This window comes from Equus asinus, chromosome 12, assembly GCF_041296235.1.
Source record: "Equus asinus isolate D_3611 breed Donkey chromosome 12, EquAss-T2T_v2, whole genome shotgun sequence".
Taxonomy (NCBI): Eukaryota; Metazoa; Chordata; class Mammalia; order Perissodactyla; family Equidae; genus Equus; species Equus asinus.
Genome location: NC_091801.1, coordinates 59,752,695 through 59,780,503, shown reverse-complemented (window position 1 = coordinate 59,780,503; position 27,809 = coordinate 59,752,695). Strand labels below are relative to the sequence as shown.

The 27,809-nt window shown below is 33.7% G+C and overlaps 1 protein-coding gene across 5 annotated transcripts in view; it reads left to right on the top strand.

Annotated features, from left to right (window-relative positions):
- CSMD3 (CUB and Sushi multiple domains 3) overlaps nucleotides 1–27,809 on the top strand; it is a 1,176,027-nt gene that overhangs the window by 160,856 nt on the left and 987,362 nt on the right. For all 5 annotated transcript variants that reach the window (XM_044781000.2, XM_014843283.3, XM_070481504.1 and 2 more), the window contains exon 3: nucleotides 6,131–6,243. In XM_044781000.2, the coding sequence (XP_044636935.2) occupies nucleotides 6,131–6,243 (113 nt within the window). The remainder of the gene's footprint in view (nucleotides 1–6,130; nucleotides 6,244–27,809) is intronic.

The window sequence follows — 27,809 nt, the reverse complement described above, 5'->3', positions numbered from 1 at the left end:
GTTACTAATGGGATTAATAACTGAAAGTTTATTTTCAAATCAAAAGCAAGGTATTACAGGAGGGGGTAAAATAAGTTACTGCAAATCGTCATAATGATACAACTATCATGAAAATAAGTTTAAAAATATACATTTTCCCTCATTTACTGAAATGAAAAAGAAAACTAAATATCTCGTTATTCAACATGCCACTACATGCCTATTATTTTAAAATAACTGCAGAAGACTAGCTTTTGATAAAAGGGAAAAGTTGCTTACATTGTCCTCTATCTTGGATAATTTAATGGTAAAAATGTTCTAAATATTATCTTAAAGTATTGGATTATTTAATCTATCTGAATTAGTGTAAAAATCTGAAATTTCTTGTAAAATAATTTGTATGTTTATGTGTACATTAATGGTTCAAATATTTAATATTTTGGTTTAATTTATATGCCAAAGACAATGAAAGGATAAACAGGGTGTTTACTAGAAAATGGGACACAACAATAAATTGTAGTCTTAGACCTGCCTCTATTGTGAACTCGATCAAGTTGTTTAATTTCTCCTAGACTCTTGTGCCTTCTAATGTGAGGATAAAATTGCATGTTTTACCTACAGAGAATTTTTTAAAAAGTTATATTCAAGTAAATTTTAAATCAATAGGCTCTGAATCTATTTATTTTGTATAATATCAACATGAGTTTCAGTGACTTAGAGTGGGTAACTAGGTTTCTTGGGAATTCCATTTTCATTTATAGAATAGATTAATATTTTAGACACATTTTTGAAAAAATGTATATTCCAAAGCCCAAAAGAGAGCTATACATTTATTTTCTATTGCTGCTGCAACAAATTACCACAAACTGAGTGGTTTATAAAACATAAATTTATTAACTTGCAGTCTGGAGAAAGGAAGTCCAAAATGAATTTAACAGGGCTGAAATCAAAGTGTCAGCAGGGTTGCATTCCTTCTGGAGGCCCTAAGGAGAGAATCTGTTCCTTGCCTTTTTCAGCTTGTAGAGGCTGCTTGCCATTTTTTGGCTGGCATCCCTCTTCCATCTTCACAGCAAGCAATGACTTCACTCTGACTTCTGCTTCCATTGTCACATCTCCTCTCTCTGACCCTCCTGCCTCCCTCTTACAAAGATCCTTGTGATTACTTTGGGCCCATCCAGATAATCTAGAACCATCTCCCAATCTTAAGATCATAACTTAATCACATCTATAAAGTTCCTTTTGTCATATAAGGTGACATATTTAAGAATTCCAGGGATTAAAACCTGGGCATTTTTGGGTGGCCACCATTCATAACATAGCATCTGATATAACATCATAATAGTCTGATTATGAAGTAAATAGGTTTTCATACTTTTTCATGTGTTGCAAAACCGTTGTCATTTTTTTCCTGACGTTTCTTATTTTTTATGACAAAAATACTCTGAGCACTTAAAGTGGGAAATGTTTTATTCTTATATCTTTATATCAAGAAGTAAGGTTGAAAAATATTGAGAAAATTATTTATTTAATAACTCATTAGTTACCCATTGTCCTTGCAATTCCACTACTTAGATACATTGCCAATACAAATATGTATATATGCTTACAAAACATGTAACAAATTTTTATGGCAGTAGTATTTATGAAAGACTCAAATGGAAAAAAGAGTCCACCAACAGTATAGTGAGTAAATAAATTGCAGTATATTCATAAAAAGGAACCCTAATAGCAATGAAAGTTAAGTTCCATACTCCTGCTACGATAGTATAAATATAGTGTCAAGTCAAAGAAGCCAGAGGCAGAATAATTTTATTATATGATTTAATTTATATAAAGTTCTAAAACATGCAAAATTAATTTGCTTTGTTAGAAGTCAGGGGAGGAGTGAAGTAGAAATGAATGGGAGGGAGCATAAGCAGACATTCAGTATTGCTTGTAATGTTTTATTTCTTGACCTGAAATATGTTTAATTAGTGAAATTAATTAGTGATAATTCAGCAGTATGTACACTTTGGATTGTACACATCTTCTGCATGCATGCTATAGTTCATTATATTACATTCACTATATGTATAGTTCATTATACATAGAACATATTTATAAACAAACAAAAAGATCAAGATTATAAAATCAGATTATAAAATTATAATCTTTTATGTATAAAAAGTATAACCCAAGTATATTCTGGTTATAGGCAATACATTTAAAAAAATAAGGATACCAAAAGTTTGGAGGTAAACAGATGTTCCAGCCTAATCATAATAAATGAAAGTTGTAGATTTATTACTATCAGATAAGATAAAGTTTAAGATCAAATCATTGTTAGAAATAGCGTGGCACTTCTTAAAGACAAAACGTTCAATTCACCAGGAAATATAACAATTTAGACTTGTATATGCTTAATAAGGTAGCCCCCAAATACATTTTCAAATGGACATAACTACAAGGAAAAATACAAAAATCTACAACCATATTGGGCGATTTCAGTATATCTCTTTCAGTATCTGGTAGACCAGATTTAAAAAATACAGTCAACACAGAGACCATTTGAACAGGATTAACAAATTTCTCTGAAGGAAATACTGAATACATCACCTACCCAATAATGAACACCCATTATGGTAGGCAGAATAACGGTCCCAGAATAATGGTTCCCTCAGAACTTGTGAATATATTATATCAAATGGCAAAAGGAGCTTTGCAAATGGAATTAAGATTACAGATGTTATAATAAGAAGGTATCTGAATTATCAGTTTGGGCACAATCTAATTACATGCACATTTAAAAGCAGAGAACTCTCTCTAGCTGGAGGCAGAAGAGGCAGCAGCAGAGAGATGAGGTAGAAGGAGAGACTAGAGAGATCTGAAGAAGGAGAAGGACCTGGACTGCCATTGCTGACTCCGAGGGTGAAGGAAGGGGGCTACAAACCAAGGAACGCAGGCAATCTCTGAGGAAAAAAAACTGAGAATAACCCCACACCAACAGCCAGCAAGGAAATGGGAACCTCAGTCCTACAAATGCATGGAACTGAATTCTGACAACGGACTTATGAATTTGAAAGTGGAAGCAGATGTAGCTCCAGAGGTGCCTGAAAGCAACGCAGCCCCACTGACACCGTGTCCGCCCTGTGAGACTCTAAGCAGAGAATCAGCTGAGCTACACTTTGCCTAGACCTATATAACTGTGAGCTAATAGGTGTTGTTCAAATTTGTGATAAACTGGATTAGGAATAGGAAAATACTATACTTATTCTTTATAAGAAAACCAGGCACATAATAAAAAGTTTACAATATCTGACTGCTAAAGCAAATCTCAATAAATTTCAAAGGACTAAATTCATACAGAAAACATTATCTAACTGTAATGCAAATGACATACACAGTGGTAACAAAATATAACTAAAGCAAGCCATATGCTTATCTTTAAGAGACGTACTTCCAACCATGGGCCAAAGAAGAAATCACCAAGGAATTTAGAAAACACTTTGAATAGGTCACTTATGGGATGTAGCTTATGGAGTAAAAAGAGGAAAATTTAAAGCTTTAAATGCTTGTGTACTCTAGAGAAAGTTTCTAGAGAAACTGCTACATAATTAAGAATGGACTTTTACAAGAAAGTTGATGAAAACACACTAGATAAATAATAAACAAGCTAAAGGTCCATCAACGGTAGGATGAATAAAACAAGTATTGTATATTTATTGCAGCAGATTCCTACACAGCAATGGTTCTCAAAATGTGAACCACTGATCCTTGGAGGTCCTGAGACATTTTCAAGGGGTCCAGAAGATTAAAACTATTTCCATAATAATACTGAGACATCATTCATCTTTTTCACCGTGTTGGCATTTGCCCTCATGGTACAAAAGTAATAACGGGTAAAACAGCTGGTGCATTACATCTTAATTGGTGCCCTCAAACTCTACTAGTAGTCATTAGTCGTATTTTTACCACCACACACTTGCAGTGAAAAAAAATAAATAATAATAATCCAATTGTACTTAAGAATGTTCTTCTTGAAGCTGTAAATAATTATCTCATTAAATATCTACCCTGTAGTATCCCTTTTTTTAACACGTATGACAAAATGGAAATTATGCCCCAAAACCCCTTCTTATACCTACCAAAATATGATTGTTGTTTCAAGGGAAAACAGTTGTATAACTGAGTTGTCAGCTGAACTTTTTTCATGGAACAACCTTTTTATTTGAAAGAATGACTAATTTATAAACTATGGTTAGTCACACTTGGATATTTGGTATTTATTTTCTAAAAAAAAAAAAAAAGAAAGAAAGAAAAGAACCTGAGTTGATACTTCAAGGAAAACAACTGACAGAATTTGTTGTCAATGATATCTGAGTTTTCAAGTAAAACATTAGAGTTTTGGAAAACTTTAATCCACCACTGTAAGCTTTAGAGCTTCCCCCAACTTAACGATATTTCTGATGAGATCAGTAACAATAAAAATAAATGTGATTTTTTGATACTATAAGAAAATGCATCAACATTTAAAAGGTCTTTCTAACTCAGTGAACTAATACATTTCAAATTACCAATGCATGATGTTAAAAAAAATGCATGAGTAAAAATAATCGATTACATGTGCAAGGTGAACCAATGGATTTTAATGTTACAGAGTATAAAAATTAATTGATATGACTTGAATTTAATGTTGCAACTAACTTGTCAGGTTTTTGTGTAGTATCAAACAAGAGTACCTGCTTTTATTTGCAAAGCTATTAGAATACTCTTTCCTTTTCCAATTACATATCTAAGTGAGGCCAGGGTTCTTCATACTTATCAAACAGAATAACATATTGCAAAATATTGAATAAAGAAGCATATATGAGAATCCTGCTGTTTTCTACTAAGAGGCCAGACATTAAAGAAATTTTCAAAACTAGAATGCAATGATTTCTTCTCTTTTTTTTGGAAAAGATAGTTACTTCATATTGAAATATTATTTATTTCAACATGTAATAGACTTATTTTACTTATTTTAAAATTAAGTAATAAATGCACATTTAAAAATTTTTTCTCAGTTTTAATTTAAACAGGGTAAATATTGATAGATCTAGCCCACAAAATCGTTTTGGGGTTCTCAATAAGTTTTTAGAGTGTAAGCAGACCTGAGACAAACATGAGAACCACTGCTAGGCAGCAACAAATATATGGTAATTTAAACGTAGATTAATCCTACATATAAAATGTTGGGCAAAAAATAGTAAAAGTATATAAAGAAAAACAGTATCATTCCCTTGCATAAAACACTTAATTCTTATTCTTATGTTAATAATAAAAAATGAAAAAACATAAAAGGCAATTCGTAGAAAAATTAAAAATTACAAATCTTCATTAGTTTTATAAAATTATATCCCATGAATATGGTTTTTCTTATTTTTAATTTTTCCTTTCTGGTTTAGAAAAAAATGTCAATTGTAAATCAGCTTTTGTATAATCAAGCTTGTAACTATATGCAATAAATTATTAACAAAATAAGTAATAAATTATGGGAAAAATATCAGGCAAATACTTGTTATGTAAACATATGCAATATTAACTAAAAAGTAATTTGCAACTATTAATTTTAATAACACTTACTGGAACTTTGGAATTTGATAAAACAAAATCACTTCTCATTTGTAGACATTTCAGTTTAACGATTTCATATTTAGATCACATCTCTTCCTTTAATATTAAATTTCACTAAATACTTCCCACTCTTTCTAAATATTCTAAACTATCAGGAAAATAATTTATTTGACTAAAATATCCTTTAAATGTTCAGTTGTTAAAATCAATGGCATAAAATATACACAAACACATACTCTCACAATTCATTTCCCCAAGTTTGAATTAATCAATATTTTCATATAGATGATGTATGTGATGGATATGATAAACAGCAATGAGTGCAGTGCACACATTCATACATAAATAAATGTATATTTATACTTACAGTAATTGCTTTTGATGAGTGACTTCTAATCAACATGTTATAAATGCATTCATATACACATGTACACAAATACACACATACACAAACACATAACTTAGACAATTTGGAGATTTGATAAAATAACTTTTAATGCTCTTTTAACTCTATTAGGTAAAATATCTGTAATTCTAACAATTCCATTTATGTTTTTAGGTTAACAGGATTCCATCTGCCACCTCCAGTGACGAGTACCAAGTCTGTGTTCTCACTACGTTTGACCAGTGATTTTGCAGTTAGTGCTCATGGGTTCAAAGTATATTATGAAGGTAAGTGATGGCAATATAAAAAGATCACTTCCCAGCTTAACGTATTCAAACCAAAATTCTGCGGGGTGAAAATGGAACAAGAATACTCAGGAAGGAAGATACAGTTCATATTGTTATCCCAAATCCTATCCTGAGATTCACTTTCTTAATAGTCTTTAGTATATAATACAATGCTAGAATTAGTAGGCTTTTCAGTGCAGTGTGCCTAGACAGAGGAAAATCTTTCCCTTAAATTTTCTTAGGAGATGAGACCATGAAATCACTCTAGGGTTAGACATTAATAAAAGGGAACCAAATGTGAGAGTAACAGGAAACTAGGTCTGATTTGAGATTCAGGCAACTCAGACTCCACACTATTCTCTTCTGTGCTTTGCCTCCCCACCAGAAAATAAACTGGTAAACTGTCTTCTCTGCAAGTTAGAGTCAAGAGAAAAAAATCCCTTAAGAGACAAGATTTGCCATCTTCCATTTGAAACCAGAATTTCCAGTCCCACAGATCCATAATCCCTTAACCACAAAGAGGAAAACTAAGAAGCTCTTGAAAGTGAAGGTTTTTATCTGGAGGTTTGGTATGCACTCATTTAGCATCAAAATCTGACCTGAACTGATTAGAGGCTGTTTATAATCTTTGTTTATGCCACACAGTGTGGGTACTCATGTTTCACTATGCAAATATTGTTTGATAATCTGTTGGTACCACAGGTTCTGCTGACGGTGTTAAAAATGCACAGAATCTGCATGTTTTCCCTTTTTAAAATAAGAAAAAATTCTAATAGCAAAAATAATCTATTCTCAAGGATTTCAGATAGAGGTCATGGACTTGTAATTTCTTCTTTATGTGATTTGACAATAAAACTCACCTAGTTTAGGGAAGAGCCCCTCCCTTCCCCATAGGAATAGCATATCAGATTTCAACTCATCTCCACAGGACCATATTACCAGAATGCACCACACCAGGTCTAATGTCATCATAAGAGATACACAAATACAGTAGCAGGAGCGGTTACTTTCTAAAGCACATAATAATTCAAATTATTTATATGTTTAAATATCAATAAAATGATATTTTAAACATGACATGTTTAAAGAGCACACTAGAAAATAATCATGTGTCAAATAGAATTGCTTTAGTATAAAGGGTGACAGTTTGCATGTGTGGAAAGTTTTAAACTAAACATTTCATCTAGTGCTATGCTTCTCACTAGAAAAAATACCCTCTAGCAAGCAACTGAGTAAAAACATTTTCTCTGTCTTATATCCTAAATAATCCCACATCACAGCAGTTTTGAATACTATTTTCTACCTAATACATTTCTAAAGTGTTACAAAAAGATGCATTTCGAGACTTGTTTTCCTCCATTCCTCCATTGTGATAGTAATAATCATTAGTTTTTGAAGGTGCTTTCACAATAGTGGAATATTTTTATCTTGGTAAGTTAATTCACAGTTTAAAACACCATAAACACAAAGGTTTAATTTTAAGTGTAATTTTGGCAATATTGAAGAAGTTAGTAATACAATAATTTTCTATTAAGGGCTCCTTAGTAGAAAACATCTACTCTGTTTATCAAAGTATAAAGATCCCTTAAGTTAGTTTACCCCTTCAGTAAGTACTAAGTATACTGAAAATGTAGTAACTTGGAAGATGAATTATGAAGTTGCCATGTTTTCTGGTTTGACTGTCAAGTTTCATGTAACATACTCAAAAATATTTTCATAGCTTTCCATTGTTTCTATGTATGCAACATTAAATTTCTGTCAGTTTTTTCCACTGTAGTGAAAATGGATTCATATGTCTTCATGACATTGAAAGGTATGTTTGGGAGATCCTGATTTAAAATATGAGGTGTTAGGCATCCTGGTAGTATTGAGGGATTAGCCATCATGCTGCAGAACATCTTTGGTATTGATTTATAATGAGTATGTTTTACCATGTGTATTAGTTTTGTATTACTACTGTAAGAAATGACCATGAATTTAACAGCTTAAAACAACAAAAATATATTATCTCACAGTTCTGTAGCTGAGAAGTCCTGGTGGTCTCTGCTAGTTTCTCTGCTCAAGGTCTCACAAGGCTGAAATAAAAATGTCAGTTGGTTGGGTTCTCACCAGAAGACTCTAAAAGGAATCTATTGCCCAAAGCTCCTAGAGGCCTCTCTCTCTTCCATGTACATCTGAGGTCCTGCAACTGGTGCACTGAATCCTTCTCATACTTGAAATCTCTCTGATTTCCCCTTCTGATGCATCTCTCTATTACCTTCTCCCACCACCACCCCCCCACCATCTCTGACTTCAGCTGGAGAAATGTCCAGGCTTTTAAAGACTTATGTGTTTATATTGGGACTATCTGGATAATCAAGGCTAATCTCCCTATGTTAAAGTCCTTAAACTTAATTACATCAGCAAAGTTCTTTTTGCCATGTAATATGACATAGTCACAGATTCCAGAGATTTTTTTTTGGGGGGGTGGGCTTCATTTGTCCTACCACACCATGTGAAACACTATATAACATTTTACAGAGGGAGTAGCTACAAGCTTTTATTTATTTAACCATGACCAGTAGTAGTGTCAGGGCCAACTGGTGTATCGTGAAGTCCAAAAAGCTTAGTTGGAAATTTCAAGTCCCTCCTCCACCCCTTTCATTTAGGATCCAGGTTATCATTCTACAATTACCTCAAACTACACCTCTGGACTTTCCCTATATCTCAATAAAATAATCTACTAATCTAGACATTTCCTCTAAATTTATGCTTCCTTTTTTCTTTCAAGATGATCTTAATGTCTGAATTTCACTTTTTTTTTTAACGATTGGCCCTGAGGTAACTCTGTTACCAATCTCTTTTTTTTCCTTCTTCTCCCCAAAGCCTCCCAGTACATAGTTGTATATTCTAGTTGTAGGTCCTTCTAGTTCTGCTGTGTGGGATGCTGCCTCAGTGTGGCTTGACTGAGCAGTGCTAGGTCAACACCCAGGATCCGAATGAGCGAAACCCCGGGCCACCGAAGCGGAGTAGCAAACTTAACCACTTGGCCACAGGGCCAGTCCCTGACTCTCATTTATTTTCATTTTATCTCCTTCTATATAGTCATTTACTAGTTATTTTCTTCATCTTTTGAAGTTTTCTAAGACTTTGTCCTTGTATATGAGAATTCTATTTATTGGTAATATTTGTGCATTTATCTGTGTTTCTCAAACTGCCAACACTGTACCATATGCATCAGAACCATCTGGAGAATTTGTTAAAATGTAGAATTCTTGGCCCCAATTACATATCCTGAACCAGACTCTGGAGTGAAGCTCTAGAATATGCAATGCAATTCCAATAGTAAATCCAACGTAGAATAAATAATTGATAAATGTAAGTGTCTGTGATCTTTGCAGAACTTCGCTGGTATTACGAACTTCTGTTGCCCTACTTCAGCCCATTTTCCTTAAAACTGTGGAGTGTGATGCCCCTGTTTTATAAATTTTGATCAAGTTTAAGAGCTTTTAGCCATTTATTGGAAACACTTTTCTTTTAAACTTCTTGAAGTTGAAGCTGTGAGCTGTTAAATTTTTGTGGAAAAATTTCCCCATATATATCTAGCTGCGTATATCTTTATTTTTCCTCATTATTATCTACTATATACTTCAATATCTTGTCACTATTTCCCACCGTTTGTTTCACAAAACTTTGGTTTCCTATGTCAATGTTAAAAAGAAATGAGTAAAATGCTGTTCTGTAAAACAATAAATTTGAGAAACACTAATGTATACTAAGTTGCATAGTCTATGTAACCACTTTTCAAAATTTGATCAGGATAAAACTGGTAAGATCTATGTTCTATGGAACACACAGTGGGAAAAGCTCTTATGTCTTTCTATATCTGCCAAACAGAATTCAAAATATATTCTAGTTTCTGCTAAAAGTTATTTTGTATACTGGAGTCCTTTTAAATTTTACTTTCAAAGATGTATAATCATTCTTTATAGACTAAAGAGCATCCAGTTAATATACCATGGAATATTTGACTATTTTAGAATCACTTAATGTGGAAACAAAGTAATATAATCCAAGCATGTAGTGGATTACATACATACGTATACATGTGTAGTTATGAAATATTATTATATACATTATATGAAGTGGCTACTTTAATGTCTGGGAGAATCTCAGTGAATAATTTCAGCATATATCAGTGAACCAATTCAATTATCAGAAATGGACATAAAAATAAGAATATAGTCTTGAAAATCACCTTAAACATAAGGTAATTATTATGCCATAATGATTGTTAATGTGTATGACTAAGTAATTAAGAAATGATGGGGATAAAAAGCTCATTTTTAGCAAATATGCTGTTAAATCATTCTCACATTTTAATTCAGAAATATAAAAATATGGGAAATAACACTGCTACTGTTAGCTAAAATTTGAGTGATTTCTTTGTGCCAATCACAGTGCTAAACATTTTACATGGATTTTCTCACCCTAGAAAATTATATGAAAAATTGTAATGAGCAAGAATTTAATAAAGCGTTAATCTTAATGTAAAAATATATTTAAATGCCCTACAGATGTAAACTATACATTTTGGAGATCGTTTTACATCTAACTATAAACTATAATTCGACTTATAGTTAAAGGACTATTATAACTGATATATAGATATCTAATAATTCCATCAGGAATGAGGAAAGATTTAATATATCTCCCACTTTCAAAGAATTAAAACTCCAATGAATGTGTTAAAAGGCAGACTGGGCTATGTTTAACCACTTAGAATCTGCGCTATTCACAGATATTTACATTAAATGAATAAGGTTTAGGAAAATTTGGGGCCTTTTGAGAAAAGCCATAAATAATATGTAAACTTATTTTTACTTTTTATGGATATTTTCTTTGCTTAAAAATCTTTACTTTCTTGAAGTAAAGAATTTCTTTATGAGGCATTTTAAAACTACAAAATTGCTCATAAAGCACAAAAAAAAAACCAAGCTGAGAATGAAGAAATGCTAAAGTCAGTGATATACGACCTACTTAATCTTTGTGCTTCATATAGAAAAACCGGATGGCATTCTAGATTGTATTTTATTCTCCAGAAATAGAATGATTAAACTTAGTATGTAATCTCATTTCACAATGAATTTCCTTCTTTTACATATATTGTTAAATTTGTCTTATCTATCAACTGCTATAATTTATCATTTTGATATGGAGTGCTAGAACAAAGTTTGAGACAGTGATTAATTTAAGATTCTAATTATATGTCAAAGATTTGTGTTTGTTTGTTTCACACATTCAAGGGCTATACTTTGTGATAAATTGTTATAACTGATAGTAGTACACAACTAGTGGCTTAAAAGATAAGTGTACGATGAGCTTGATTAAAAAATTAATTTGTGAATTTACCTTGATTCCCCTCTACAAAAATGTAGTGAGCTAGAAAAATAAAATTTGATGTTTATTATTTGATTATAAGTATGATGGAATATTAGAGAAAATTAAATTGGAAATGGTTTCTTCCTTATAAAAATGATTATGCTCTCTAATAGGACACCATTTACTATCATAACAAATCAACATAGATAAAATAAAATGTACAAATAAAATATTTCAATATTTGATTTAGGAATAATTCAGTAGGAGTAATAAACAGCATCAATCATTTTGATTCTTAGGATATACATACTGTATTACATAAAATTATTTTTCCACATGGAGAAATAATTGTCATCAAATTTTCAGCGCTTGTTACACAATCTTCAGCTTTAAAATGGATTTTTAGTAATTTTCCCCATACCTCATAGGACAACCTACTTTACAAAATGCATTCAATATTCCAATAAAAATTATGCTTTTCCTAGGTAGTGTGATATGTTATCTTGTCTACAATATTCTTTAGATTTTGTATACTATTTTAAGCATATTTTTTAACAGTGAACCTTTAATGCCAACAAATGTGGGAAACTGCTTTTCATTTGGTCATAGGTCGAGGGGAGTATAATCTTAGTTTCTTCAAAATCATAAATAACAGGCTAAAGTAGATGGGAAATAGATGATGAAAAATCAAAAAGAATGCAAGAAGCTAATCTGACTCAATATTAATTAATAATACTCTTTGAACAACATATTGATGCTTCCTTGTGTAACAAAATGTGAATTGACCTCAAGGCACTGGTTTTTTTTTTCAAGGACTTTTACTATTATTCGGGTAGCTAAATGTTCATTAGTTATTGCTCTTTTCATCTAATTATTACATTAATGATAATATTTCCAAATATGGAGTTAAAATAATTCAATCTTTCTAAATAGTTCTCTTCACAGTCATTTGCATTTGAAATAATTTGTTTATCCATCATCTTTGAAGGCACTTATTAATACTTTTGGTTCTTTCACTGTGCCTCCATTTGAAGTCTATTTCTCATTTTACAAACTGATCTCTGACAGTGTGCTCTTTCGGCTGTAAATGCAAAGCACGAGTCATCACTCACTATGCTTCATACAATATTTCATTATGCCTTTCCACATAGACATATAGTATTTATTTCACACAGAAATATTTAAAGGAATTTTTTCCATAATATGATCATCCCCATCTGTATTGGTTTTATATTGCTGCATAGCAAACTACCACCATTTAGCAGACTAACACAACACAAATTATAATCTCAAAGTTCTATAGGTCAGAAATCTAGCAGGGGTCAAATGGGTTCTCAGCTCAGATTTCACAAGGCTGCAGTCAAGATATTGGCCAGCATTGTGATTACAAGGTCTTATTCCAAGCTTAATGGCTGCTGGTAGAATTTATTTCTTTGCAGTGATAGGACTGAGGCTTTTATTTTCTTGCCAGGTATTGACCAGGAACTTTTCTTAACTTTTATAGGCTGCCTATGGTTCCTTACCATTCTTCCTGACTCTGAAGGCACTTTGCAAGCTGGCTTTCTTCCAGCTCAGCTGGAGCACATCTCTCTGACTTTGTCTCCCTTTCCAGTTGGCTAGTAAGGAGTCCTACATAGATTAACATAATCACAGGAGGGACCCTCCCATCACCATTGCCACATAATATAATCTAACAAAGGGGACAACTATACCATCATATCCCTAGGTTCTACCTATACTCATCGGGAGGGGGTGGAAATCTTAGGGCCCTTAGAATTCTGCCTAGCACATCATGTTGAGTGACTCATCTAGGTGATAGTTCAAAGTGGGATAGAAGATACAAGAAGAGAAAGAATAGAAAGTTACAAGATACATTTTATAATTAATCCACCTAAGTGGATCCATTTTCACCTGAAAAGAGATATAGTTAATATGTTCTTTACATTTTTTCTTCCTACTTTGGTTAATTGATTTCTTTTAGGTTAGCAAATAGCACATCTTTATATTCGTTTGCATAGGTTAGATACAAGTTAATTATAATCTTACACTGTACTTTAGATTTTTATTTTTCAGGATGATCACTTTTTAATATGAATGCATTTTTTTATATAGCATGTCTTTCTTCTTAGCGAAAAATATAGGATAATATAAAAAATTTTAAAATACTGGACACAGTGTTACAAGACCTAATATTTAATGCTGACTTTATCACTCAGATGTTGTGAAGCTCAGTTCCTAACAATGTAAAATTAATAATACAATATTGATTCTACAAGGTTTTTTTGAAGATCAAGGTAGTTAATCATGTAACATCCACAGAGCAGGGCCTGATGTGTAAGCAACATTCAAAACATGTTAGCTAGTATCCTTGCTGTTCCGCCATCTATATTCAATATTACATATTGTTACTAATGATATATATCTAATTTATACATTGAATATATACTATTCAATATTATATATTGATATATCAATGTTACATATTGAATACATATGTAACATATTGTTACATATATATTCATATGAATACATATTGAATTTATATGTATTCAATATTATATATTGATAAAATATCTATACATCCATATATATTATAATGTTTGGTCATGTCATAAAAACTTTCTGAATTTCCATTTTCTCAAAAGGAGTGCTATATTGAGCTATTTGTTTTGTCTCTCTTAGAGTGTTGCTCAAGTAAGAAAATGGATATGACAATTTACCCAAGTGTTATTTGGGCTAAATAAGTTATGCAGTACCACCCTTAGCTAGGGTTTCCCCAGAATCATAGTGCTGCCAATAGGGTAATCCATTTTCAGCTTGAACCAAGGGAAGAAATGACACTTTTCACACTTGTGCAATGCTCTTCCAATGACAAAGGTCAAAACCCTGACAGGTTAAGAGAAGCAACCTGCTCAAAAGTTGCAACTCTGAGCTGGCAGGTCATTGCTGGAGACTGAACTAGAGCATGACAAGTCAGTTGTTCCAACTGACTTGAAAAGAGGGCACAATGGGAGGATGCCAAGTCTTGTGTAGAAATTAATTGAATAACACTTGTTAAATAAATACAGTCCTTTAAGGAGGTGTATAAACAAAAGTTCCTAAGAACTTTATGGATAATTATAAGGGCCCTGAAGCAAAGAACAAACATCTTGGTACAGACGTTGTGGCTAGAAGAGACGATCCCAAGAATCAAAAGTAACTATATGTGCTAGACTATAACAGAGTGTTCTTTTGGGTCATTTTGATTAAATGTGATTATTTTCTTCTAGTGACAAAGAAATAATAGAAATTACTGACCCATCTTCATAGTTCTGTGTATCTACACATTGTCAAGAACTGTGAAGACTCTGAGACTTTGCCCTATCGCAGAATTAACAATTTAGCCTGCCACAGTTTCACGGATGCTGGCAGAAGACACAAAACAGTACGGAGTCAGGGACAAAGGACTTTATTACATACAACAATAGAAATAGCCAGAGTATCAGCAATTTTTCAGGCTCCAAATGCCTCAATTCTCCTGCAGCAGTCCAGATGACTCCTACATTCATGATGGGTTGTGCTACAGGAGAGGAACTCTGTGCTTAGGGAACTGGGATCTGTTATAATAGATAGTAAGTAAACAGGCTCTTTGCTCTGGAGGGAGACAATATTTTCATATTGTTGCTGAACAAAGAGAGTGAGGACCTCTGCTTACAAGATGTGGAAAACATGAGAGGCATATGGGGAATTGTTTCCCAACAGATGTGTGTACTGTTCTACCATTACAGCATCTGGATTCAGTAAATCTTAGACAATTTTCAATCATTTTCAAAAATTCCAAATAAGAGATACCTTTAAGTACTGTTATGTGAAGATCCTTCAAACGGGTATGTGCTATCTAAAGCCTTCAAAATTTTTATTGGCCATATTTAGTATTATTTTAAAAAGCACTTACTAAGCAACAATATTCTATATATACTTTTGGATAATTTTGTAAATATCATCTGAAAATAATGAGTACTATTTCTTTCCTTCTTTTCCATCTTTCATGTTTAGGGGTGTTTGTTGAACTATCTTTTTACAGTGCGGGATACACTTACTCCATCATGATTTCATAAAGATTTCTCCATCTACATTTATTTGTACATGGAGTCTCTCATTTTGTCTCTTTGTACTATTTTTTGTTTGTTTTATACCAGGATAATACTAGTTTACATAATGCATTGAGTAGATTTTCTAACACAGTTACCACAAGATAAATTCCAAATGACTGTAAATAATTAAATTTTCAAAATGAAAATGTATAGTCCATGAAGAAATATAGCAGAACATTGTCAGCTCTTGGGAGAGGAAAGCTTTCTAACTACGAAAGTCAAAAGGAAAATATGTCACTAAGGAAAAGACTGATAGATTAGACTAAATAAAATGTGAAAGCTGCTGAATATCATAATAAAAATAATAAAAGAGCCATTCTTACATTAAAAGGCAAAAGGGGCCGAGCCATAGCCAAGTGGTTAAGTTCGCACACTCCGCTTCGGCAGCCCAGGGTTTTGCGGATTCAAATCCCGGGCGTGGACATGGCACGGTTCAATAGGCCACACTGAAACGGCGTCCCACATAGCGCGACCACAAGGACCTACAGCTAGAATACATAACTATGTACAGGGCGTTTTGGGGAGAAGAAGAAAAAAAGAAAAGAGAAGATTGGCAACCGATGTTAGCTCAGGTGCCAATATTTAAAAAAAAAGTAAGACAAAAGAAAACGAGGATTTAAAATTTGAAATCTACAGGACAAATACATATATTTATATTATATATCTATACAAAACATTATTGTCTCCATTATGACATTTGTAAAACATATGAATTGAAAATTTACTAAAAAACTAAAAAAGGCAAGAACATGGGAATAAAAAACTTTAACTTAAACTTATCATTAACACTAATCTCACGTTTAGAAATATTTTGGCATGTTGACAGGGGAAAACGAGAAAAGGATTTTCTGAGCTTAGTAGCTATGAAGAAGAAATATGAGATGAGGTCAAAGTAATTAAAAAGGATATGTGTTCAGACAAGAGATTTATCAAATGAAATCTTTCAGATCTGAGTTGATTAATGTAAGCAGAGAGAATTTATCTATCTATATTAACTTTTGATTATGAGTTAGAGAAAGATTTGAAATATGGAAGTAATACATGGTAGATTTTGATTGATATTGGATAGTACACAAACTTCTTATAATGTAAATGAGAATTCCCATTTCGTCAATTTTGGAAATTTTGTTTCCTTATTTTCCAGTAATTGTTCAAGGAGGTCCATCTGTGTGTAGTTTTAAAGACTCTAGATTATTAATTTAATTTAAGGACTGTTAGACTATATTTCAATTATCTTTAAATTTCTTTAATTATGACCATATAGTATGTCGTTTTCTCTCTTGAGTCAAGCTGATATAATTTTATCATATAATGGATAATATCTATATAGATAATAATCTATAATGGAAGATATGCTGACAGTATCAGTAACTCAACCTTATATTTTTCCAATAAAACATGTAGGTCATTTTATCAGCAGTTGTTTACAAAGACACTGACGTACATGTATCGCATAAACTAAATTTTGTCATGGAAGTCTACTTCAAATTTGCATTAAATTTGTCTTACTTTTATTTCTTCAATAATCAAACTCTCATTTCAGATATCCAATGTCTATCTGGAATTGATAAATAAAATCCATCATAGTATGTGATCAGGTGAAAACTAGATGTGAGTAGCCTAGCATTACTTCACATAGTTCATTCTATATAAAAATATATGACAGGCAACGATAATAGCAGTTTAAAATAAATCCTGAAGATTTATGTGACTTTTGAATACTTATCACCTCTTTTTATTTTCTCATTTTATCATGTCTGTTAAATAGCCTACATTGCTCTTTCACACTTTTTTGCCACTTGAAAAAGAAAAGGTGTTGGAAAACATTTTTCAAATGTGTTGTAGCAGTATCATCTTAAGAAAAAAATACAATTTTTATTTGTTGATGTGATTTTACTAGAAACTTAAATGAGTCTTAGGATCATCAAAAGTTCTCAAAAGTATTTTAGGGGAAACGTGTGAAATCATAATATGAATAAATCAACAATTCCTCAGTTATTATGGAGGATTCCATAATAGCATTACATCAGAAGTATAAAATGAGAATATTTATCACTATATAGAAAATGCTAGAACACTTTATTGTAAAATTAATGTCTACTAGAAATCTTGATTAATTGGTGTCAAAAATAATAATACAATGATGTAAATGTAAATTAATGACTAGAAAATAATAAATTATAGGGGCTGGCCCCGTGGCGCAGCAGTTAAGTGCACACGTTCCACTTTGGTGGCCCGGGGTTCACTGGTTCGGATCCCAGGTGCGCACCTACACACTGCTTGGCAAGCCATGCTGTGGTAGGCGTCCCACATATAAAGTAGAGGAGGATGGGCATGGATGTTAGCTCAGGGCCAGTCCTCCTCAGCAAAAAGAGAACTGGTGGCAGATGTTAGCTCAGGGCTAATCTTCCTCAAAAAAAAAAAAAATAATAATAATAATAATAAATTATATTGTTACAATAAACCAATTCCATTGTTCACTAATTATGTGCTGAGGGAAAATGCATTGACTTAGGCCAGAGAACAAAGTTTTGTTAGTCAGCATGCAATGATTGAAGAGAATGATGATTCTAACCCACTTCAGTGTTTCCTACTTTTTGGGTACATGGCTACATGCATGTATGAAATTAGAAACATGATGGAACCTATATAGGTCAAACCCTCTACCTGTGCACTAAATTTTGAGGTTTTGTTGTTTTGTTGTTTACTTACTTTACTCAGCAACTGTGTTTCTGCAATTGTCCTCTGTGTCTTGTGTATCATCATTTTTTCTAATAAATCTTCCCCATTATTTTCCATAAAGCCAAATGGTATTTAACAAAAACAAATGAATAGACTTCTCTTGACCCTGAAATACCTCCAGCCCTTGCTCCATCTACCTGGTGCCCGCTAAAATAAATTCTCACAAAGTTGTCTATATTTCCTATGGTCACTTTCTCCATTTTTAATTTACCTTCTTGAATACTCTTCAGTTAGGATTTTGCCTCTACCATTCAACTGAATCTCCTATTGTCAAGGTCATCAATGATGGAAACATTGCCAGATTTTAAGGTCAATTCCCAAATTACTCTTCCTGTTTTCAGAATTTAACACATTCTACTTCTCATCTCTTCTTCTTCTTCTTTTCTTTTTTGGTGAGGAAGATTGGCCCTGAGCCAATCTATGTGTGATGCTGCCGTAACATGGCTTTGTGAGCAGTGTGCTGGTCTACGCCTGGGATCTGAACCCAGGAACTCTGGGACATCAAAGCAGACTGCACAAACTTAACCACTATGCCACAGGGCCAGCTTCTCATCTCTTCTTAGAACATTTTTTTTGCTTGCCTCCCAGGATACCCTTTTTTTCATTGATTTCCCCCTAATATACCTTCATTCTTTAGACCCCTTGGGTAGATCCTCCTATTATTTACTTCTAGATATTGGAGAGCCACAGGGCTCAGTCTTTGGCCCTCATGTCTATCTACACTCATGTTCTATGTGGCTTATCTGCTCCAGTGTCTGAAAGAACCACTTTCAAATACACTGAATATCATCATTTAGCTATTGCTATGAAACAATCATAAAACCTCAGGGGCACACAAAATAAGTGTTTATTGTTCAAGCTTCTGAGGGGCTTGGCTCTGTCACTTTGGTGATTTTGGCTGGACTCACTCATGTTTCCGCTTATTGGCTAATCTGGTTGACTCCATCTCAGACAAGTGAGGTGATCATACAACACTCAAGCCTCTCATTTACTAACAGGATATTTTAGGCATGCTCTCATGCCTATGCCAGTGGTATAAACAAGAGAAAAATGGAAATGTACAAGCAGTGTTTCAAGTTCTGCTTGATTTTGGTCTACTAACACCCCACTGGCTAAAGGAAGTCAAATAAACTAGAGACCACAAGGATGAGACCACAAGGGCGTGACAATGTTATGTGACAGAGGGCATGCACGAGTGGGAGATGGGATGAAGAAATGGTGGCATTTTTGCAATTATTTTACTATAATTGCCCATCATGTTTTTCAGCCTGATGTCTTCCCTGAATTCCAGATTGTCTCATCTCTATGTATTTCTCAATAAATAGCCACACAATTCATTTAATTGCTCAGGTTCAAAAACTTTGGAGTCATGCTTTATTCCTTTCTTGTTCTAGCAACTTACATCTAACTCAAAAACAAATATTGAATCAAAATATATCTTGACTCTTACCACCTCTCACCGTTTTTACTACTAATACCCTAGGCCTAGCGACTATCATTTTTTCCCTGGATTAAACCAGACTATTACTCTAGACTCTGGTTTCCGAGCTTTCTCTCTTGCCTTCCCAACACCTGCGTATTCTTCAATATTAGTTCATAACACTTCCCTACTTAAAATCTTTTTAGGACACTTTTGCTTATACCCAATTGGCCATATTATAGATGCATGAAACTTGGCTGCACTGAGGGCTAGGAAATGTAGTCTTTATTCAGGATGTTAATATGCCCAGCTAAAAGCTGTATTACTATGAATGAAAGGGATAGAGGCTAATAGGCAACAGCTGAGCCTCTGCCTCAGTGTCAGACAAAGAAACAACGCATATTCTTGCTCCATATCCTTTCATAAAGATAAAAACACTGTGGTTCTACTAATAAAAAAGGCAAGAAGCATAGCCTTGTCTGTTTATTAATGCATCTCAAAACACCTATTAAGCACCAACTATGTTCTAGCCATTGTATTAGATGTTAGAAAACCTTTAACGTGGCTCTCAGGATGCTCATGATTTGGTGGAGAAAAAGAAGTAAAAGCAACTAATTTCCTAACAGCTTATAAGAGTTTTTACATCCTTTTATATTGACACAAAATAATTCCATCAGATAAATATTATCATTCTGATCTACAGATAAACAAAAAAAGGACATAATTGACTTAGAGATAGCAGTACATTGGAGCCAGCTCAGAGGGGATCATGAGAGCAAATTTTGCACTGTGAATACTCTTCCCAACTCCGCATTCAGTGACTTCATGTTGATACCTTGAAATTGGCTCTGTTGGGAGTATTTACACTACGGAAATCAGCAAAATTTTAAAAGCAGATATTTTTATTTTGTTTTGTTATCCAGAGAACCAGCTGTTAAACATTTACCAGCCCAAGACAGTAAATGGTAGGCTGGCTAATGAAACTAAGGACTCCTTCTCCACATCCTGCATTTCTTTTTCTCTTGGTGTAAAGCAGGACTTTCACCCTTTTGTGTCATCTTGTTACACAGCTGATTCTTATTTCAAACAACTGCTATGGGGCTCATGGTCCTGTAGTTCTAATAGAATTGTAGGTGACACCAATCCTGCTATCCCACACACCCACACACGATGTAAAATCTTTTATATTTTGCTTTAAAATTTTCAATTTGTTTGGTCATCAAGTTATTCCAAAATACCATCACTAAGCCATATTTTCATGGCTTCAATAGGAGTTGGAATTTGTTGCAGCGAAATTATCCTACTTTTCCTCCCGTAACATGGTGAAAATTGATGTCAATTTCATAGTTAGGAATAAAAATCAGCTGAAAAGGGAGTTTCTGCACTCTGCCTTGTTAGTTTTACTTTTTATTATTAGCAAACAGTTCCATTCTGCAAATTATAAAGTTCTTCCTTATTTCCAAATAGTTGACTTCTGAAAACACTGAGTTATAAAGTTTTCTAGTGAGCAGACTGTGAGATGACTGAGCCTACTATGCCAGCTTCAGTTACAGTGATACCACTAGCTAATTTTGCAGCAGTCACAAGCTCTTGCTCTGGGGAAATAATGAGTAGCATTGACGCTGAGCATGAAGTTCTTCATATTCAAATTATTACAAATCCAGATCTTGTTATAAGAATTTTTAAGATACATCATATGTGTCTTATATTCTTTAAGAAAACAAATGACTTGGATTTGCATTATATTCTCCATTGACTTCTTCATGGGCATGAACAGATATAAAAATATAATATTTAGCAACACATCCAGAACAAAAGTATTGGATACTTTCATAATCTAAAGTTCAAATTTTTATTTCTGCTTCTGGTTTCTTCCTGCAATTGCTTCTCCTGAAATCTTATCCCTGCATTCACTAACAGCATGAAGGACACTCATGTAGCAAATTTCTCCTTGTTTGGATAATTGCATCTTTTGATATATTTATTTATTATAGTAAATATTCATGTTAGACAACTAATCAGAGGCCTAAATAATGGCACAGTCTATGCATAAATTAATTACTTCATTTTCTCCTTTAAATTAGTTAATTTATTATCAAGACACAATAAAATAAATGGTAAAAATACACAATTAAGATGTTTAAATTGAAACACAACTTATAAACTAATTACTACATATATCATTGTATTTAAATATTTTTAGGAAACACATTTAGAGGCAAATATTAGATTTGGACACTTCTTAAAAATTATAAAATCTGTGTGTTTTAAGTTTTAAAATCTCTGTAGTTTCAGTTTTTATGGATTTGGAATATATTTTGGTCTTGACTTTATGGCCACCCCTCATTAGTAGGATGAACATGGTAATTGTATAATTTTTTATCTCCACAAACTAATGATTTCAAAGGTAACATACAATGAGGATAATTGTTCCAATTGGTGAACAGATACGACAACTTTTAGAATTGCAATATTTTCAGTTCACTATAAACCAAACTAAAATAAAGAACAGAAAACAATGTGTTGCTTCATTATTGTTTTTCTACAAAAATCTTACATTTATAACTCTTCATAGTTGTTAAGGAATGTGCATAGAAATATTATCACATACACTCTTAATTTCCAGCACAATAAACATTCTCCATTTTATAACTTTAAAACAAACAAAAAACAAGTGAAGAATCAAAGATCAGTTAATGGGGGAAGCTTTTATTGTACACAAGAACAGAGCTGATGGGGCTGGCCAGTGGTGTGGTGGTTAAGTTCACATGCTCCACTTTGGTGGCCTGGGGTTTGCAGTGGTTTCAGATCCTGGGCACATACCTACACATTGCTCATCAAGTCACACTGTGGTAGCATCCCACATACGAAAGAGAGTAAGAGGGCCGCCCCGGTGGGGCGGTTTAAGTTTGCACATTCCGCTTCTCGGTGGCCTGGGGTTTGCTGGTTCGGATCCCGGGTGCGGACATGGCACCGCTTGGCACACCATGCTGTGGTAGGCATCCCACGTATAAAGTAGAGGAAGATGGACACAATGTTAGCTCAGGGCCAGACTTCCTCAGCAAAAAAGAGGAAGACTGGCAGTAGTTAGCTCAGGGCTAATCTTCCTCAAAAAAAAAAAAGAAAGAAAAAGAAAGAAAGAAACAAAAAAAAGAAATAGAGGAAGATTGGCAACAGAGGTTAGCTCAGTGCCAATCTTTCTCACCAAAAACAAAACAAAACAGAAGAATTAAGAAGAACAGAGCTGAGATCTAAAAGGTAGATGTAGTCTCAATCTTTAGTTCAATTCACTTTCCCATATGTAATGAAGGACTTAAAATAGCCACATTTTTACATTTACGTATACTAAGGTAACATTGTTGCTCAGCATTTCAGCACTAAAAAGGAATCATGTCTTTGTCTAACAAATCTTCCAAGGACTCCCAATTGAAAACTTGGCCATACATGAATTGAGAAATAAGAAAATCTGGTCCTTTCCTACTTTTTCATCTTCATTTCCTATTCTCCCACTTCCATTCTAGAATCCAGCCTTCTTGAACTATTCATACTTTTCTAAATATCTAATGTCTTCACTCAATCAGCATTCAAAAAATTATTGTTGAGGGGCTGGCCCCGTGGCCTAGTGGTTAAGTTTGTGTGCTCCGCTGCAGGTGGCCCAGTGCTTCATCAGTTCGAATCCTGGGTGCAGACATGGCACTGCTCACCACGGTGAGGCGGCGTCCCACATGCCACAACAAGAAGGACCCACAACTAAGGATATACAACTATGTACTGGGGGGCTTTGGGGAGAAAAAGGAAAAAAATAAAATCTTTAAAAAAGAATTATTGTTCAATGAATATTTAGATGAGTGAAGAAAGGAGTGCCAACCATGATCCAAGATGACTTTAATATTGTGTGTTACTAGAAAATAAATGTGATCTGAATTGTTGGATCTAAAAGGATGCCTAAAAGTTTCAAGTAAATTAGAATTCAGGATTTCTACTCCATTTTCATTTTTACCTATTTTATTTAAAAAGAAATGAGGAAGTTGTCTCCATTTTTGATGTATAAAACTTCAGTTATGCCTCTCTCTCTCTTTGGTCAGATGAGGGACACTGTTACTTAACATTGTAAGGGAAAATCTAAATCTACACTTACAACTCATAGTGGAATTTAATAGCCTTTCCCAGGCCAAATCCATTTTTATGTTAATGGGGCATTTTGTTGAAATTAATGGGTCATTAGTCTCCTGTGAATAGAAGGTTCTGGTAGCAGCCTTCACAAATTATTTGAATTTAAGTACAAAGTTTTAATAGTACAAGCTTTATTTATGGTAACTTCATAAAGTTTAGAGTGAATTATGGAATGCTGAGGCTAGCTGTACTCTGGGAATATTTTCAATGCATGCATATCTAAAGTTTTTATAATTTTACTTAATCTTTTGAGTGTAGGTTTCATTTTTTCCTTAAAGGACTAAAATTTGAAAAGATTCTTGGGGCTGGTCTTCTGGCTTAGTGGTTAAGTTAGGCATGCTTCAGTGGCCCAGGCTCATGGGTTTGGATCCTGGGCACAGACCTACACCACTCAACAACCATGCTGTGCCAGCAACCCACATATAAAGAGGAGGAAGATTGACACAGATGTTAGCTCAGCAATAATCTTCCTCAGCAAAACAAACAACACAAAATGAAACAACATTCAACTGAGTAAATTTGAAGACCTAATTAGCTTTATTAAATGATTCATGAATGAGCAGCAGCCCATCTAGCAACTAGAAGGGCACTCTATTTTGTATACCAAATGGAAGGTTTTATTGGCAGTAGGAGGGTGGGGCAAGAAGGTATCAGCAAGAGGAAAGAAAGGGTTGTTTCAGATCAAGACTTCTTTTGGAGAGAAGGGAACAATGGCAGGCAGGCATTTTATCACACAGATTATCTATTTCTAGTCAGGAAATTTCAGATTATTTAAGTCACATTCCTGGGAGGGGCTGAAACTATAATTAAGTCTTGTTTTTTGCTGTCATGGGGGGCAAAATGACTCTATTTGGGGCCTGTTATTTCTCTTTTTTAACAGTGTATAATGGGATATCTTGACGTACATATACATTATGAAATGATTATCACATTCAAGCTAATTAACATATCTATCAGGAAGAGGTAAATTATTGAATGCGCTAAACTTTTTGAAAAAGATGGCATAGAAAAGTTTAAGTGTGGCAGGATGGAGGTGTTTGTTAATTTTAAGAGGAATATTAGAGAACTTCAAGAAATTTTCAGCGCCTAATCTCATTGGGTAGCTACAGGATAAAGGGGAGAGAGCCTCAAAGTGAGAATCAGGTTGTGGCTCAGCAGACAGGTCGGAAAATGTACATGTGAAGTCAAGTAGAGTGTGGACAATAGGGTCATACTCAGAATATTAAAAAAGATTTTGTATTCTGTAGAGTGGTGTCAGTTGGATGTTTGCAGGTCTAAAGTGGGTGATGTACATGGAAAGGCACTATACCTAATTAGAAAGGAACAGATCATGTCAGGCATAAGGAAAGAATTGAAGGTTTGTTTTTCTTAAATTTCAGCTTTATTGAAGTATAATTAACAAATAAAATTATAAGAATTATATCTGGAAGAAAAGTCATGTAACTAAATGCTAGGATCAGTGACAGTGTTGGCATATAAACTCGCAGATCGAAGACATAAATTTCAGTCCACACATTGGAGCTAAATGTACTTTCTAGCTTTCTTTGTGTATGAGGATAAGTTTTGGAAGGCCTGTTTTACTTTAGTGGAAAAACAATGTTTTGAATACATGTTGAAAGGATCATGACCCGTGAAAATCTCTCACAGAAAGGAAGAGATGAGGTGGAGAGAAAAGAAACATAGACCTGCATGGATATGAGCAAACAGGCCACCGACAGCAGGAGAAAAAATATAGAATAGTTGGAGATGACTAAATATTGTCAATAGAGATTATTTTTAAGTTAGAGAATTAGGTAGAAAAAATGGAGAATTACGAAGTAGTAAAACTCAAAAGAAAAAAGTAACCTTAAAACTGATTTTAAGGCAGAAAAATATGAAAAGAATATTAATTGCACTTGGCCATTGAGAAAATTACAGCACTAAGTTCTATCAATACCAGTGATGGAATGATAGAACAGAAATTAAAATTTGACATAGAATCGATAAGAAAAAAATCGATTCGTTTTGTCAAGTGTCTTGTCCTGATGTCTCCAGCAATCCCTACGGTAAGGGCCACTGAACTACCAGGTACATCACCCCAGGAGCAATAATGAGTCCTGGTTTGGGAAATCTGACATGATAACTTCAACCTATGCATTGGTTTCGTTCAAATCTGGACTTACACACTGGGCTCTTCTTTTAGCTTAACATCCATATTATTGATCTGTGTTCCAATTATGAGAACTAAGTTCTTGTTCTACTGGGTTGAGGAGTCAAGCAGAACACTTGCTTCCTTATGCCCCCAATTTAACAGAATGCCTTTTCTATTTTCTATTTAACTGTCTGGCCTGATTTTCTACTAGTGGGGCTTCCATAATCTGTTGATACAATAAAGGGAGCTAGTATCAAATTTAGATACCGGGCTTTCTTAGTTTGGTCTGCCCATCACTCTTGAAATTCTTATATCTATCTACAGTATATCTCCATGTGATGTTTATGGTTTTGAGGAAATTAACTCAAGATTTTAGTAAAACATGGACTTTGAAAAAGAATAATTTTCTATCAAAGACTTTTCCCAAATTTTTGAGTTTGACATAAAAAATGAAATTGGGCTGGTCATAGCAGAGAAGGTCATGGAGCGTGGACAAAACTTGGAGAGATGACAGAGGTGTTTTTTCTTCCTTTGCTCTATTGAGTTTGAGTTAGTGGTAGAACATCTCATCTATATAAGAAATAGAGATACTTGCAAGTTTTCTGAACACAGAAGATTGAAGAAAAAGGAAAAGAAGGTGAAAAATACTTTCACAAAATTAGAAAGGACTAAAAAGGACAAAGTTGACCTTTGTTCAGCCTTTTTTCCCCAGAATTACAACTTCATGTACATTTGAGGAAAAAATAGAATTTTTAAGCATTTGTGGATCATCCTTTGCTATTGGTGACATACAGCATTGTCAGCAATTCCATAAGTAATGACATTTGCTATGAAAACCAATGTTCCAGACATTATAGTTTATGGCTATTGATTCCATCAGGGAGAAATTGGAGATTATTGATTTTGACAAGTAGACAGTCAGAGAAGGAAAGATGACTAAGGGATTTGTAGAAATTAGGTAGAAGGACAGTTGCTGAGAAGTCATCAATATTCTTTGGAAAGTTGATCAGATTTTTAAGGAATTTTGTTGTTGTTGTTGTTTTTGTTTTTTGGGTTTTTTTTGAGGACGATTAGCCCTGAGCTAACTGCTGTCAATCCTCCTCTTTTTGCTGAGGAAGACTGGCCCTGAGCTAACATCTATGCCCATCTTCCTCTACTTTATATGTGGGACGCCTACCACAGCAGTGCCATGTCCACACCCAGGATCTGAACCAATGAACACCAGGCCGCCAAAGAAGAACATGTGACATTAACCACTGTGCCACCAGGCCAGCCCCAGGAATTTTTTTTTTTTTGGTATCAGATATAATAACAGTATGAAAGAAGATAAAAAGAGTAAATTGCATTTCATGGTATCTGTGAAAAATTTAATGTAACATTTGGGCACAATATAATGAGTGCTGCTCAGACACCAAATTTCTCTGAAGGTGTATTCTACCAGACCAGGCCTGAATTATTTTATGTACATACTTAGGAAGCCATGGGCATTCTGAGAAGAAAGTATAAGATTTATTTCTTGACTTTTATATAAAGACATGAAAACTCTGTGAAATGAATCATGGCAATGGGCAGATTATGAGGAAATGAAGTCACTAAAGCTAATGCA